This window comes from Helianthus annuus, chromosome 12 (assembly GCF_002127325.2).
Source record: "Helianthus annuus cultivar XRQ/B chromosome 12, HanXRQr2.0-SUNRISE, whole genome shotgun sequence".
Taxonomy (NCBI): Eukaryota; Viridiplantae; Streptophyta; class Magnoliopsida; order Asterales; family Asteraceae; genus Helianthus; species Helianthus annuus.
The window spans coordinates 5,637,647-5,652,661 of record NC_035444.2 but is presented as its reverse complement, the minus strand read 5'-3'; the positions used below and the strand labels follow the sequence as shown (position 1 = coordinate 5,652,661).

The following is a 15,015-nucleotide window of genomic DNA, read 5'->3' as shown; positions in this document are numbered from 1 at the left end:
ATAATGAATGAATCAAATATAATTTATCTTTTTATTCTTTGTCTTAAATACAATTTCATTTTACTGTTTTGATTTTTTCTCTCATAACTACATAGAGCGCTGGTATCATATCGGTATCATGACGAACAGAACTGATACCAACCGAACAAAATCAATAACGATATCATTAATATATTAACCGATATTCGCTTTTATGATTTTCAATGGATGTAAATTTCGGTATTTTTTTTCCTCACTACTGGTTTATATCACAAGGACAAAACTCTAGATGGGCTCAAACTTCAGTCACTTGGATGGGTCTCATGTTTGTTCTGAGCTCCTTGAACCAATTTAACCTCATTTTGGTTGCACTTCAGGCCCATATTAAATGGGCCATAAGATCTAATGTCAGTTGGATGTATTCACCAACAAAAGCCCACGTACATTGATTTTTTGGATTTATACATAAAACGATCGGGTTCAATTAAATCATTAACACTGTGTTCCCGAGTTAAATTAAAGAGAGAAAAGAAATGATTCTTTCATTTTCTTTTCTTTTCTCTCCGGTTCTTTCCAAATTGGAAAGATTAATTTTAGACAAAAAATCTCTCATTTTCTCTTCTTTTCTCCCCTTTAATGAAACTCGGGAACATAACTAAAAATTATTTCTTTCCAAATCTTTTCTTTTCTCTCATTTAATGAAACTCGGGAACATAGTGTAAATGTCAAATATCACTAATTGATGAGAGTGTGACACCCGACATATGGTGGCTTAATATCGATCACAAATTTAAGAGGAAATATTAAGATTATATAATATTTATATTTATTTCATGACACGCTTACAAAATCATGTATGATTGTTAATTTAATCGACAAATAACAAACATGAACACACGAATGAATATTTTTTTATCATTTAATAAAAAAGTTGAATTATGTTTGTGTTTGTTCGTTAATAGTAGTAGTAATATATGATTCTTAAAGAACAAACAAAAATATGCATCCATAAATGTAAATGAATAAATGAGACACGTGTTCATGTATATTCATCTAATCAAATAAAAATTTTGTTTATGTTCATTCATTTATCAAATAAATAAATATACACAGAGCCACATAGGAAATATTAAGATTATATATTATTTATATTTATATTTATATTCATATTTATTTCATGACAAGCATACAAAATCATGTATGATTGTTTAATTTATCCGACAAATAACAAACATGAACAAGCAAATGCATATTTTTTTTATCATTTACTAAAAAAGTTGAATTATGTTTGTTTTTGTTCGTTAATAGTAGTAGTAATATATGATTCTTAAAGAACAAACATAAACAAGCACCCATTGTTCATGTAACTTCATTTAATCAAATGAAAAATTTATTTATTTCATTCATTTATCAAATAAACGAATATAAACAAGCCTTTAGTCCAACAATTTATTTACTAAATGCTCTTTTTATGTTCTCCGTCATATGGAGTCAAATTTTTTAACCCAATTTAGACATTGCGTAATTTCTTATGATATCTTTCCTTTCTTTTCCATTTTGCTATTTGGTGCACTATTCACGTATTATGTATTTATTATTAATGAAATTCGTAATGGGTCGCCATACGACCATAACTATGAGAAATAGAAAAGGAGAGAAGCAGGGACACCAATAATAGAGAAAAAGAATCGAAAGAATAATTAAAAAGTTGATTTTTTGATTATAACCAAGTTTTATTATTTGATATATGGTTATATGTGTATGAATACATGGAATAACCATCGTGGTTCTAATACAAATAGTTTTATTAATAGGTCTTACTTGCCTACACTTATCTTGTCGTTTTGACCAGAAGTTTTGGATAGTCACTGGTTGAAGCGGCCAGCATTTTTGTTTTGTGAATGAAGAACTCTACGATATGAGATTTTAGGTTTTAGCTTTCAGATGTTTAACTTTTAGATTTTATTATTTTATTTACAAACGAAGGACATAACAAAAACAATATAAATGGCAAAGCAAGGATATGATTAATAATAATAAAAATAAATAAAAAAAATTATCAGAACTGGTGTCCCCACAACCTATCGTAACACTAATATAAACCACGATCATGATTCCTGCTAACGTACGCAATTTGCATCCGACTGAATCACAGCGGATGCTTCTACCAACTCCATTCACTTGAAGATCCGTTCAATCGAAGGTCAGTTAACCGTTGTTAATTCACATATGCAGTTGAATTCTATTTTTTTAATCTGATTCTGATTCTGATTCCTAGTGGAATTTGAATCTATACTGTGTGATTGTTTGTTACAATTGAATGTTGTTCATACATAACAATATTGTGTTCTTCCCTGCGAATCAGATTCAATGATTATTATTTATAATTTTATATCACATTCATATGTAATCGATGCCAGTTGATGATTTTGACTAGTCAACGTTTTCGTTTGAGCTTCATATAGATCATAGTTCGTACAATTAATTCATATGTGCGTGAATTGTGACTCTTCTAAAACCTAAATAAATACATTTATGTATTTAATGATATTATCATTAATTGCATAAAATACACAAATGTATTTTTTAGGTTTAACAACTCTGATAATTTGTTTGGAGCTAAAGGTCTAATAGGTTATTTAAGATACTTATTAGTTTTCTAATTTAAGTATGAATTTTACATTAATTGAGTAGGTTGAGTTGAAACTGATTTTAGTAAACAAATTGATATTTTGGTTGGTTTTGTAGAATAGGGAATGTGAAATGGGTCAGGAATGTAGTTTATTTGCTTAAAATAGAATAGTTCTTGTTAAGACAAATAGATGTAATGTAACTCATAGGGGTTGGTTCCGGTACAAACTATATTTATCCTACAAACCGTAAGAACAAATCCTAGCACTTAAAAAAAGTTAAATTAGCACATACTAAAACAAGATATATATAAAAGTAGCAATTTTGAATTATATTAGCACATGAAAATTAATCAAGATAATTGATTTTAGTACATATGTGAAATGATATCAGCACTTTTCTTTATCAGCACATTAAAAACAAAAGGAAGATCCAAATAAATAATTAATTGCTTGTTAGCATAATTATAAATAATTTAAGATAATTGATATTATTTAGGTTATCATTTTACTATTTCTCTACAATTAGTTGGATGCTAAATGTCACTTTTTAAATGGTTCTTAGAGTTTGTATACGAAATGTGGTTTGTATTTGATCCTGCCCCGTAACTCATAATAGAATTTGAAAAAGGGAACAATGTTTTATTAAGATAAATTAGACATATGTGCCGTTGTTTGGGACTTAGAGGCTGTTTGTTTACCTCTTAACGAGACTCTTAATGGTTCAGAACTCTTACTGGTTCAGCACTTAATGGTTCAGACTGTTTGTTTCACGAGCAGATGTCTGAATGGTTCAGACATTTGCCTCTGAATTGTTAAGATTTATACAAAGTCTGAATGGTTAAGACCTCTAATCGGAATTGGTCAGACATTTGCCTCTGAACGGTTAAGCATTATACAGGCTCTTAATGGTTCAGAGAGTTCAGACCTCTTACGAGTTCAGCACTTAATGGTTCAGACCTCTTACTGGTTCAGCACTTAACCATTTAGATGTTGCCAAACAGCTCCTTAGACATATGTGCCGTTGGTATTAGTGCAAAAGAAGCAAAAGTAAACTTTGAAGAACTTTGTTTGACTATTGTGCTTTTTGTTATGTTTTGATACACGCTTTCGAACCTCTGAGGTAGCCTACGCGTGATACAAATGATCAAGAACGTTTATTGTGTGTAGTTTATACTGTTGGACATGTATATGTTCTATTATGTGTGTTGTTTATGTAACTTGTGTTAAACTCAGGCCATTCTTTGTTTGCAGTTTATACTGGTTGCGGATCATAGCCGATTTGGCAATGATCATGTTCAAAGATAAGAAAATGGGACCCACGATACCTCAGCTTGTGGCGATCGGCTATGTTTTATTCACATTTGTGAATAATGTCTATGCCGGTGTCACAAGCAGTTTCATCCGTTCAGAATGGCCATCAGTTGACATTCCTCTTGATAACGAAGTTTTTGCGGCTCCTGATGGTTATAATGCACCTGAGCAGGTAAGCTTCCGATGTTATATAAATTATATTTAGAGTAAAGTACACGGATGGTCCCTGGGGTTTACCAAAATTTTGGATTTGGTCCCTATCTTTCCAAAAGTACATGGATGGTCCCCTTTGGTTTGCACTTTGTAACACATGGCTGTTTGGCAACATCTGAATGGTTAAGTGCTAAACCAGTAAGAAGTCTGAATCATTAAGTGTTGAATCAGTAAGAGGTCTGAACCATTAAGAGCCTGTATAATACTTAACCGTTCAGAGGCAAATGTCTGACCAATCAGATTAGAGGTCTTAACCATTCAGACTCTGTATAAATCTTAACCATTCAGAGGCAAATGTCTGAACCATTCAGACATCTGCTCGTGAAACAAAAAGTCTGAACCATTAAGTGCTGAACTAGTAAGAGGTCTGAACAATTAAGAGCATCATTAAGAGGTAAACAAACAGCCACAAATTAAAGGTTTTAGCATGTCTAAGTTAGGGACTAAATACGTTACAAAGTGCAAACCATAGGGACCATCCATGTACTTTTGGAAAAATCCGGGGACAAAATGCGTTACAAAGTGCAAACCACAATGACCATCTGTGTACTTTTGCTAGGGACCAAATCTAAAATTTTGGTAAACCACAGGAACCATCCGCGTACTTTACTCTTATATTTATTCTATTTTCGGTCTTCACATCATCAACATAAGTACATGCTACAAAAATAATATGTGATGATGCAAATACCTGTTGAGCCGGTTTTCATGCTAGTAGTTTGTATTTAGTATCACGTTTACATTTTACTGCTTTTTAATTCCATCTACTCATGTTATTCTTTACGTTTAGTTGCTATCTCATTTTCTCTATCTGTAGGTACACATCACTCAAGGGGATTATGATGGCAAAGCTGTAATTATAATATGGGTGACACCAACCGAACCAGGGTCAAACCAAGTACGATACGGAAAATCCGATAAAAAATATGATTTTACCGCAGAAGGGACGGTGGCAAATTATACGTTTTATAACTATACATCCGGCTATATTCACCAGTGCCTTGTCAGTGACCTTGAGGTATATGTTGGTTAACTCAATAACATCTATATAATCTATATATTGTATAGTTTTTTCAAATTCACTTAAACGGTCGGTTTCATGACTAACATGTGCGTCTTGTTGTTAGTATGACACTAAGTACTTTTATGAGATTGGAGAAGGTGATTCTGCTCGATCATTTTGGTTTCAAACACCTCCGAAAGTCGATCCGGATGCTTCTTACAAATTCGGAATTATAGGCGAGTTAATTCATATTTTGTAAAGTAAATCACATTTTACGTCTTTTAACTGTGAGCCAAATTGCAGGCATTGTCCTTTAACTAACGAAATTACACTGGATGTCCTTTATGTTATCGTTTCTTATCAGGCGGTGTCCTTTTTGCCCTAACTCGGTTAATTTTTTTCTTTTAACTCTTGACACATGCCACTCATATGAGAGCATAACGTTCATTTTCACATAATAACTAAAACAAAATTAAATAAAAATAATATATATTAACAACAAAGTACGTGATAATGACCACTATGTGAGTCGCACGTAACATAAAGGACATCTAGTGTAATTTCATTAGTTAAAGGACAATGCCCGTAATTTTGCTCAAACTTAAAGGACGTAAAATGTAATCTACCCAATTTTGTATTTGCTTTGATGGAAACAATATTAGACCGTTTTTAGTGGAATAATTGTTGATTATGTGCTTTAGGTGATTTGGGTCAAACGTATAATTCTCTGTCAACTCTTGAACATTACATTCAAAGTGGAGCGCAAACTGTTTTGCATGTTGGAGATTTATCGTATGCTGATAGATATACATATCATGATATGGGCGTACGCTGGGATACATACGGTCGTTTTGTCGAAAAAGTTCAAGCGTATCAACCATGGATATGGACAACAGGAAACCATGAGATAGAGTATATGCCATATATGGTCAGTGTCGGAACTGATACGAATAATATTACTACAATTTTTTTTTCTTATTTCATCATTAAGTTCATTAGATGACATCATCTCGTACCTTTCTTTGATTGATATATTTTTTTTATTAACGATATGTCCAGAATGAAGTTGTTCCGTTCAAACAGTATCTTCATAGATACCCTACTCCGTATGCAGCCAGTGAAAGCAGTGATCCTCTTTGGTATGCTGTCAGACGCGCATCCGCTCATATAATTGTGCTATCCAGCTATTCTCCATTTGGTAATTTTCCTTATCTTGTTATTATTATGGGAAAATTTCATAAAATGTTATGTAACTTTGGGTTGATTTCTTTTTTTGGTATTACACTTTGTTTACACTCACAAAATGGCAAACTTTCAAAAAGTTTTCATTTCGGGTAAAGTACACGGATGGTCCCTGTGGTTTACCAAAATTTTGGATTTGGTCCCTAGCTTTCCAAAAGTACACAGATGGTCTGTATGGTTTGTACTTTGTAACACATTTAGTCCCCAGCTTTTTCCAAAAGTACATGGAAGGTCCCTGTGGTTTGCACTTTTTAACGCATTTAGACCCCAACTTTTTCCAAAAGTACATGGAGTGTCCCTGTGGTTTACACTTTTTAACGCATTTAGTCCCTACCTTGGACATGCTAAAAAGTTTAGATTTGTTGGTTGGGGAGTAATGCGTTAGTGCGTTACAAAGTGCATACCACAGGGACCATCTGTGTACTTTTGGAAATCTAGGGACCAAATCCAAAATTTTGGTAAGCTACAGGGTCCATCCATGTACTTTACTCTTTCGGGTAATTTTACGGTTTAACTGGTTTCTAGATTCCACACCTGAAAAAAAGTCAACATTGTCAAAGTTACCTGTCATGTCAACTTTTACATGATCATTTTGACTGTTAACTGGGTCAAAAGAACATATTCAAAATTTGAGCCTTTTGTGAGTGCAAGCCAAATGTAATAACCAAATGTTATTAATTGTCTGATAACTTACGCATTTACTTCACTCGTGACAGTAAAGTATACACCTCAGTACATTTGGCTGGAGGCAGAATTAAAAAAAGTGGACCGTAAGAAAACACCGTGGCTTATTGTTATTATGCACACGCCTATATACAACAGTAACAGCGCTCACTACATGGAGGGTGAAAGCATGCGGGCTGCGTTCGAGAGTTGGTTTGTTAAGTACAAAGTAGATGTTGTCTTTGCGGGACACGTTCATGCTTATGAAAGATCGGTTTGTCACCATCCTTTGTATCTTGTTTTTTCTTATATAGTTATATACGAACTTAAAATAAAACAATTCCACTAAAAGTATGCAATTTCAGTACCGGATCTCGAACATACACTACAACATAACAGGTGGAGTAAGTTATCCCGTGCCGGATAAATCAGCTCCGGTGTATTTAACTGTTGGAGACGGTGGAAACCAAGAAGGTCTTGCATCAAGGTAACTTTATTTCTCTAGTAAAATGCCATTTTCGTCCCTGAGGTTTGGCCAGTTTTGCGACTTTCGTCCAAAGGTTTGTTTTTCCACATCAGGATCCGAAAGGTTTGGAATCTTGCCATTTTCATCCGGCTCGTTAACTCCATCCATTTTTTCTGTTAAGTCAGGGGTATTTGACTATTTTCGTATTTTTTCTCCGTTAAGGGTATCTTGGATACTTGTACATTATGCTAAATGCTTGTACATAAAGCGAAAAGGACCGAATTGGCCTTTTAAGTTAACAAGAAAGATGGAAATACCCCTAACTTGACGGAGAAAATGGATGGAGTTAACGAGCCGGATGAAAATGGAAAGATTTCAAACATTTTGGATCCAGATGCGGAAAAAACAAAGCCTTGGATGAAAGTTGCAAAATTGGCCAAACCTCAGGGACGAAAATGGCATTTTACTCTTATTTCTGTAATATAGTTTCCATATCTGTAAAAAAATGTAACCATTTTTTTTTATATTTTCTTTTCATTTTAGTGTTCTTTTACGGTAATAATGTTTTTTTAAATGGTTTCTGTAGGTTTAATGATCCTCAGCCTGATTATTCTGCATTCCGAGAAGCAAGCTATGGGCATTCTACACTTGAGATAATAAATAAAACTCACGCATTCTATCACTGGAATCGGAACGATGATGGAAAGAAAACCGAAACCGATGCCTTCGTGTTGCACAACCAGTACTGGTGAGTACCACATTCGCTCCTTATTAACGTTACTTTAACTCTTTAAGTTTACGATTAATTAATGTGTTAAGTATGGTTAAAAACGCGACACTATTCACATTTTGTAGGAACAAGAGTCTTCGAAGAAGGAAACTGAAAAAGAATTATCTGCACACGATTGTTCCGACTCTAGAGCAACTTAACCAATTATGAAGACGAAGATAGGCGTCGGTGCGTAGTTATCGAACAAAGGTCATCTCCCACTCGAGCCTTCTGGTAATTCCTATCCGTGACATCGGTATGATGAAGGTATCAGGCGCGTGTCGAAATAAGAAGTTTGAAGGTAGAATGTTGTATTTGGAATGAAAATAATACTTTGAACGACGTTTTTTTCTTATCTTTCATCAACTTATGAATTGTTCGGGCCGAAAAGTGGCCAAGTGGGGTAGCGTTGGATAACGGGTCAAAACAGTGTTCTACGTATAAAAGAGTCTTCATGGTATCCACGTCGACAAAAAGGCTATATATAATATACATAGCCTCCGCATGTGTATCGAGCATCGTTTATCATCGACTTCACGAATATGTATATTTCAAACAAGTTTTAAGACTTTAATATACCAAAACTAGAGAAATATAGGGGAACTATGATGAATTAAACTGATGGGTGGAGATACAATAGGAAGTTTATTTGGCTAGGAAGGATAGGAAGTGATCTTGACCATCCATTAAGTTAATCAAGGGCTAAGATTAAATCAGGGAAATTGAAAGGAATAAAAGAGGCGCGTGAGTTTGTTCAAGGGTATTCTAGTCAATCCAAGCCAATAGTTTCTCTCTCCTCCAATTCCCCCCCCCCATTTTTTAAACGTTAATAACTCTTTCATACGACATTATTTTTTTATAAAAATTGCACCAAAAAAACGAGCGTTTTTTTATCTTTAAAACGAGTATACTATTGCTATATTTTAAAAAAAAAAATTTTAAAACCCAGTTGCGTAAAACGCAATAGAAAACCACTAGTTACGTAAAACGCAATGAAAAAAAAAAAACCTAAAAAATGACATTTTTCTAAAACGCAATGCACCAAAAACACAAAGAAATGACTTATTTGTAAAACGCAATGGCCAGAATACACACAGAAATGTCTTATTTGTAAAACGCAATGGCCAGAAAACACATAAAAATGTGTTTTACCTAAAACGCAATGCACCAAAAACACAAAGAAATGACTTATTTGTAAAACGCAATGGCCTAAAAACACAAAAGAAAGTGTTTTTTCTAAAATGCAATGGACTGAAAACACATAAAAATGTGTTTTACCTAAAACGCAATGGACTAAAAACACTTCAAAAATGTGTTTTCCTAAAACGCAATGGACCAAAAAACACATAAATATATTTTTTTCTAAAACGCAATAGCATAAACCCACAAATTAAAATTATTGTTGTGTTTTATGAAACACTGTTGCGTTTTACGAAACATTGTTGCGTTTAATGAAATCATGGTTGCGTTTTACATTATGTAATTAAAATCATTGTTGCGTTTTATGAAACATAAACCCACAAATTAAAATGGAAGATGAAAAGCACTAACAGTAACAAACTAGAATTTTATTTTTGCTACAGGAAAAAAATCACAATTGTTCAAAAATTCCATCTGTATCTATTTCTTAAAATAATGAAATGCATAAACCCTCTTTGCAGATTGTCATGGCATCGACAATATCATCCTTTTAATTTTCTAGAAAAGAACAGATATCACCGGGAAGAGACGACGGCAGCAACGGTGGTTTAGGAGGTAAAACGCAACATCATCGTTTTCACATAAACTTCTGGCACTGGGACCGACGGCGACGACGACTTTGACGACGGCTTCACCTTTCTAAGATCGAAACTCGGTTGTTCCATTTGAGTTAACTTGCGGTGATCGAAGATTGAAATCGAGCTTATATTCGAATTCGAACCAAATCAGTGACAATTATTACATAGAAGGAGAAGCTCAAGTGGAGGTTGGTGGTGGTTGTACGGAGGTACGGCGGCAAGTGGTGGTTGTGCCGCTTCCGATGGTGGAGGGGTGGGTGGTGGAGTGGTGGTGGTGGTGTGAAGGTCGAGTTAGGATGAACTGATTTGGGTTTTCTTACATCTAGGGTTATATGATTAATTTGTGTTTGACGAAAATGCCCCTCTTGTGTTTTTTTATCTTTGCCATGTGTCACTCTATTATTGCTTCCTATACTTCCTATCGAAAACAAACTTCCTATTTGATCTTTTCCCTTAAACTGATATAAATATAAAAATATAAAATAAGCATTGTACCACAACTGGACCATGCAAGCTACAAAACAAGAAACTCAAAACTTTCTTTAAAATCACTCTTTTCCTGCACGTTTGAGATACTTTACTCGAATCGCCCATAATCGCTCTGCGACGGACTTCATATCGGGTCGATCAGCTCGCGTGGGAGCTGCGCATTGAAAAGCCAAGTTCAGCATCTTCTTGAAGATCTTCGCATCCACGGCTTCCTTCATTTGTGGGTCCACTAAATCCATTGTTTCATCATTGTTGTGTTTCCCAAAGGCCTGCAAAAACAGATAATGTGCTCTCTTAGTACATGTGAATGCTCGGCCCAATAGGAGACCTAGATATTACTACTAGGGCCTAGGGGTACTAAACGGGTCGAGTTTGCGGATCTAACCCGACGCGAACCCGAAAATTTGGCACGAACCCGAACACAACCCAAACCCGAAATCGTGTTAAGACATATGGACCCGAACACAACCCGAATATTCACAGGTTGATCAGAACACAACCCGTTTGACCCGATTTTTTTTTTTTGCATTCTATTACTAATACTCTAAATTTATATTTTTCACAACAAAAAAATACAAATGTATATAATGATATGATATTTAATTATAAAACTTTATATCAATTTCTCTTTTAAGTTTTAAGAATGTGGATAAAATATCCAACTAAGTTAATTTATAACATAAAACACATATTAAGAAAAAAAAAAAGTAAATGGGCTAAACGGGTCAACCCGCGAACCCATCAGGTTGACATGAACCCAACCCGTTTAGCTAACTGGGTTCGAGGGTCCACAAAAAGTGCACTGGTAATCAACATGTGTATGCAGTGGGATAGAAGCTTACCCATCTAATAGTGACCTTTTCATCCGGAGACCGCCTTGAATCAACGGGCCGACGGCCCGTAAGAATTTCTACGAGTAGAACCCCGAAAGAATACACATCACTTTTCGGGGTGAGCTTAAAGGTTCTCATATACTCAGGGTCAAGGTACCCGACCGTCCCTTTGACTTTGGTCAAAACATGGGTGTTACCGGGCTCGTTATCCCCAAGCCGTGCAAATCCAAAATCAGCCACTTTGGCCCGCATCCTATCGGTTAGAAGAATGTTGGATGATTTCACATCTCTATGGATTATCTGTTTTTCTGTTGAAAAAATAAAATAAAATTAGCGACAACTAATCGGGCGAGGCAACATAAATTCTAGCCCAAACCCGACTTAGTAACCAAACGAGAGCCCGTTTGGGCTCGCTAAGTCGGCCCGTCTTGATAACTTTCTTTTATAGTCGTTTTATTTATTAGTTCTTTTTCTAGCCACATAATATATTCAAAAACGCAAATCCAAACACCCTTTATAAAAACTTAACGGAAAACGGGTTCACCTGCATATAAATGAAGGTATGTTAGGCCGTGAGCAATGTCGATGGAAATTTCGAGCCGTTGACTGAAATCTAAGCAGCTTCCATGAACACCTAAGAAAAGATAATACAATATTATTACTATTATAATATAATTATTAATATTAATATTAATAATATTATTATTATTATTAATATTATTATTATTATTATTATTATTATTATTATTATTATTATTATTATTATATGATGATCTTACCATCTAAATGTTCTCTAAGTGTACCATTAGGTACATATTCTGCGATAATAAGACGCTCGTTTCCTTTATCAACATAACCAAGCAATTTTACTAAATTCCGATGCTCGATCTTTGCAAGTAACTCGATCTCGCTTCGAAATTCACTTCTTAGAGCATCCGAGTGTTCCTGCTTGTAAAGACGAAACTTTAGATTTCGACAACTTTATGGTGCATTTGGGTATGTGTGGTCAAATGGGTCAACGGGTCAAGTTTAGGATTCATAATTGATATAAAAAGATAAGATTTAGAGGTAAACAAATATAAAACAAAAACACTTGAATTATCAATGTGAAAAAAAGTTAGTTTGACCAAAAAAAAGTCAAAAGGTACCTTGCTTGCTCGTTTTATGGCAACCGTTCGACCATCTTGTAACTCAGCTTTATAAACGGTCCCGAATCCTCCTTCACCTAGTTTTAATGATGGTGAAAAGTTTTGAGTAGCTCTTGCAGCTTGTCTCATAGTTAAATGAACCGAACCGATCCTATCAAGCTTTGGTGACATTGAGAATCTACCGGGACTAGGTGGGACCCGGAGGGGGCTCGGTGGGACCCGCAGTGGGCTCACTGGGATCTTTCCAGATCCGGAATTCACTTCTATAGACGGAGCTGCATCCACTACAAAATGTAAACGGGTTCGAGCCAATTTTACTCAGAGCAAGGGCAAATAGGTAAATTTAAACGGGTTCGAGCCAATTTTACTCACCTGTATTTGACTCCTTAACAAGAACCGTATCGTCTGTATCTTTTGTTTTAGATCGAAAACAACGGCAAATAAAATTGCAACATAGGAGCAAGAGTCCAGGTGCAGCCATGACTCTATATTTCGTTCTAAACTAAAATTTTCGAGTTTCTATTTTAACTAAATCGCGCAAAAATCTCCTCCTACTCTCAAAGTATAAAGCACCTGCATAATAACACCGCTAAGCATCTAAATTCAATTTTTAACACATAAAAAAATAAAAAAAATAACATAAAATGTACAAATTATATACCTGAAAGACTATCATCCTCTGAATGTAACAATCAGAACGTGAATACGACCCGCAGTTGCGTCAAAAGTAGAAAACAAGGGCCAAACCAACCACCCAAGAATAAAATCGTCGAGCGAAAACACTTGACAACCTCCTGTAAGCAGCTTTTCTTGCCACCAGACCTTTCTCACACGATACCAAAACTTGCAGCCTCACTTCATGATTATTGTTGAATTCGGCAAGTTACAGAGAGGAGTGTCGATTCGACTTCCTTTCTTTTGGGCTGCGAATTGACGAAGATCGTTTATCGAATTATCGGTTCATTGAACTGGAGAAACCGAAAAAATCTTGATGTGAAAGGTAATTTTTTTTAATATGTTTGATGTATATAGCGGATCAAGAATCATGGAGTTGCCTTGAAACCTAATAACAGAAAAAAAAAAAAAAAAAAAAAAAAAAAAAAAAAAAAAAAAAAACTGTAAATTGTACATCTGAGATGTGAGTTATAATTTGTAAATGCACAAGAATCTTTATGGAAATAACTTGGAAGTTCACAAATAAGTAAAAAAATAACTGAGTTTCTTGATTTAGACTTGCTATTTCAAGAAACCTAAAAGTTCCAAGATTTGCTCCCAAATTTTTTTTTTTTTTTTTTTTAAAGAAATCATCAAATTAAAATGAATCAAATCAAACCCATGAGATGAACACAAGAAACAAGCAAAACCCTACTTTAAAACCCTCTTAAATCACCACCAAATGCTTTAAAGTTATATAATTCAACATCCAGATGACCTAAATTGATTCTTTAATAATACCCACAAAACAAAAACACAATAAAAAACAATAATCAATACCATATTGGCACTCACCCATTTCAAGATTTGCAAACCAAACACCCCAATATCCCCAATCCCCCCATCAAAATAATAACTTTCATCCAACCCAATTCAAGATTTGAATCATAAACACAAACCCATATAACAAAATAACAAGAACAACAACACAAACTCAAATTCATATTTCAAGATTTGCAAACCAAACACCCCAATATCCCCAATCCCCCCATCAAAACAATAACTTTAATCCAGCCCAATTCAAGATTTGAATCATAAACACAAACCCATATAACAAAATAACAAGAAAACAACAACACAAACTCATATTCATATTTCAAGATTCAAGATTCAAGTGAAGAAAACTTTAGACAAAAAGATCAAACCTTTGAAAGAAGTTTGATTGATTGATTGATTGATTGCAACAGTGTTTCTTTAAGAAGATTCTTAGAACCTGTAAAGACTGTTATAGAAAAAAAAATGTGAAATTAAGGAAGATGCCAATATATAATTTCATGTGTTTTGAATTTGGTATGAATATTTTTGGGTGTTCACATTTGAGGTCTTCATTTTTGGAATTGTAGGTATATTGGGTCAATTTATTTTACTTATTTTTTATTATTTTATTCAAAACATAGTTAAAAAGATTGTGACTTTTTTGGTATTTAGGGTGTAAGGGGTGCTCACCTCTTAGGTGAGTCCTCCCTCTTACACACAACCAACCACAAAGTGTCATGTCAACTCCCCTCTAACACTCCCCTAATACCTATTTTTGATGGCGGCACTCCCCTATTAGGTGAGTTCAAAATTATTTTTTTTTTTTGTAAAATTATGGATGTTTATAAATTAAATAAAAGACATTTCATTAAATTTAAAAAAAAAATACATTCAAAGTAGAAAATAAAAAACACATTCAAAGTAGAAAATAAAAAACACATTCAAAGTAGAAAATAAAAATTACATTAAAACTAGAAAACTAAAATTTTAGAAATCGCATGGCCACCCGTACTTGTTA

At 34.2% G+C, this 15,015-nt stretch overlaps 2 protein-coding genes across 6 annotated transcripts; one reads left to right on the top strand and one right to left on the bottom strand.

The window, feature by feature from the left end:
- Window positions 1-2,029: 2,029 nt before the first annotated feature.
- On the top strand, window positions 2,030-8,739 carry LOC110893893 (bifunctional purple acid phosphatase 26). Its single transcript, XM_022141047.2, has 10 exons — window positions 2,030-2,182; window positions 3,864-4,095; window positions 4,954-5,154; window positions 5,264-5,375; window positions 5,841-6,067; window positions 6,199-6,337; window positions 7,098-7,318; window positions 7,410-7,531; window positions 8,097-8,258; window positions 8,366-8,739. The coding sequence occupies exons 2-10, from the start codon at window positions 3,898-3,900 to the stop codon at window positions 8,448-8,450; spliced, it is 1,467 nt and encodes a 488-aa protein (XP_021996739.1). The 5' UTR covers window positions 2,030-2,182; window positions 3,864-3,897; the 3' UTR covers window positions 8,451-8,739.
- Window positions 8,740-10,496: 1,757 nt separating this feature from the next.
- Window positions 10,497-14,568, bottom strand: LOC110893892 (calmodulin-binding receptor-like cytoplasmic kinase 3). 5 transcript variants are annotated; one of them, XM_022141043.2, is made up of 8 exons: window positions 14,387-14,568; window positions 13,189-13,590; window positions 12,900-13,100; window positions 12,528-12,811; window positions 12,159-12,324; window positions 11,924-12,013; window positions 11,389-11,687; window positions 10,497-10,815 (listed from the first exon to the last, which is right to left on the bottom strand). In XM_022141043.2, the coding sequence occupies exons 3-8, from the start codon at window positions 13,006-13,008 to the stop codon at window positions 10,606-10,608; spliced, it is 1,158 nt and encodes a 385-aa protein (XP_021996735.1). In that variant the 5' UTR covers window positions 13,009-13,100; window positions 13,189-13,590; window positions 14,387-14,568; the 3' UTR covers window positions 10,497-10,605. The 5 variants fall into 5 exon arrangements, with proteins under 5 accessions (XP_021996735.1, XP_021996738.1, XP_021996736.1 ...); XM_022141046.2 differs by having other exon boundaries at window positions 12,528-12,802; window positions 14,387-14,560; XM_022141044.2 differs by having other exon boundaries at window positions 13,189-13,495; window positions 14,387-14,560.
- Between the last annotated feature and the right edge of the window lie 447 nt (window positions 14,569-15,015).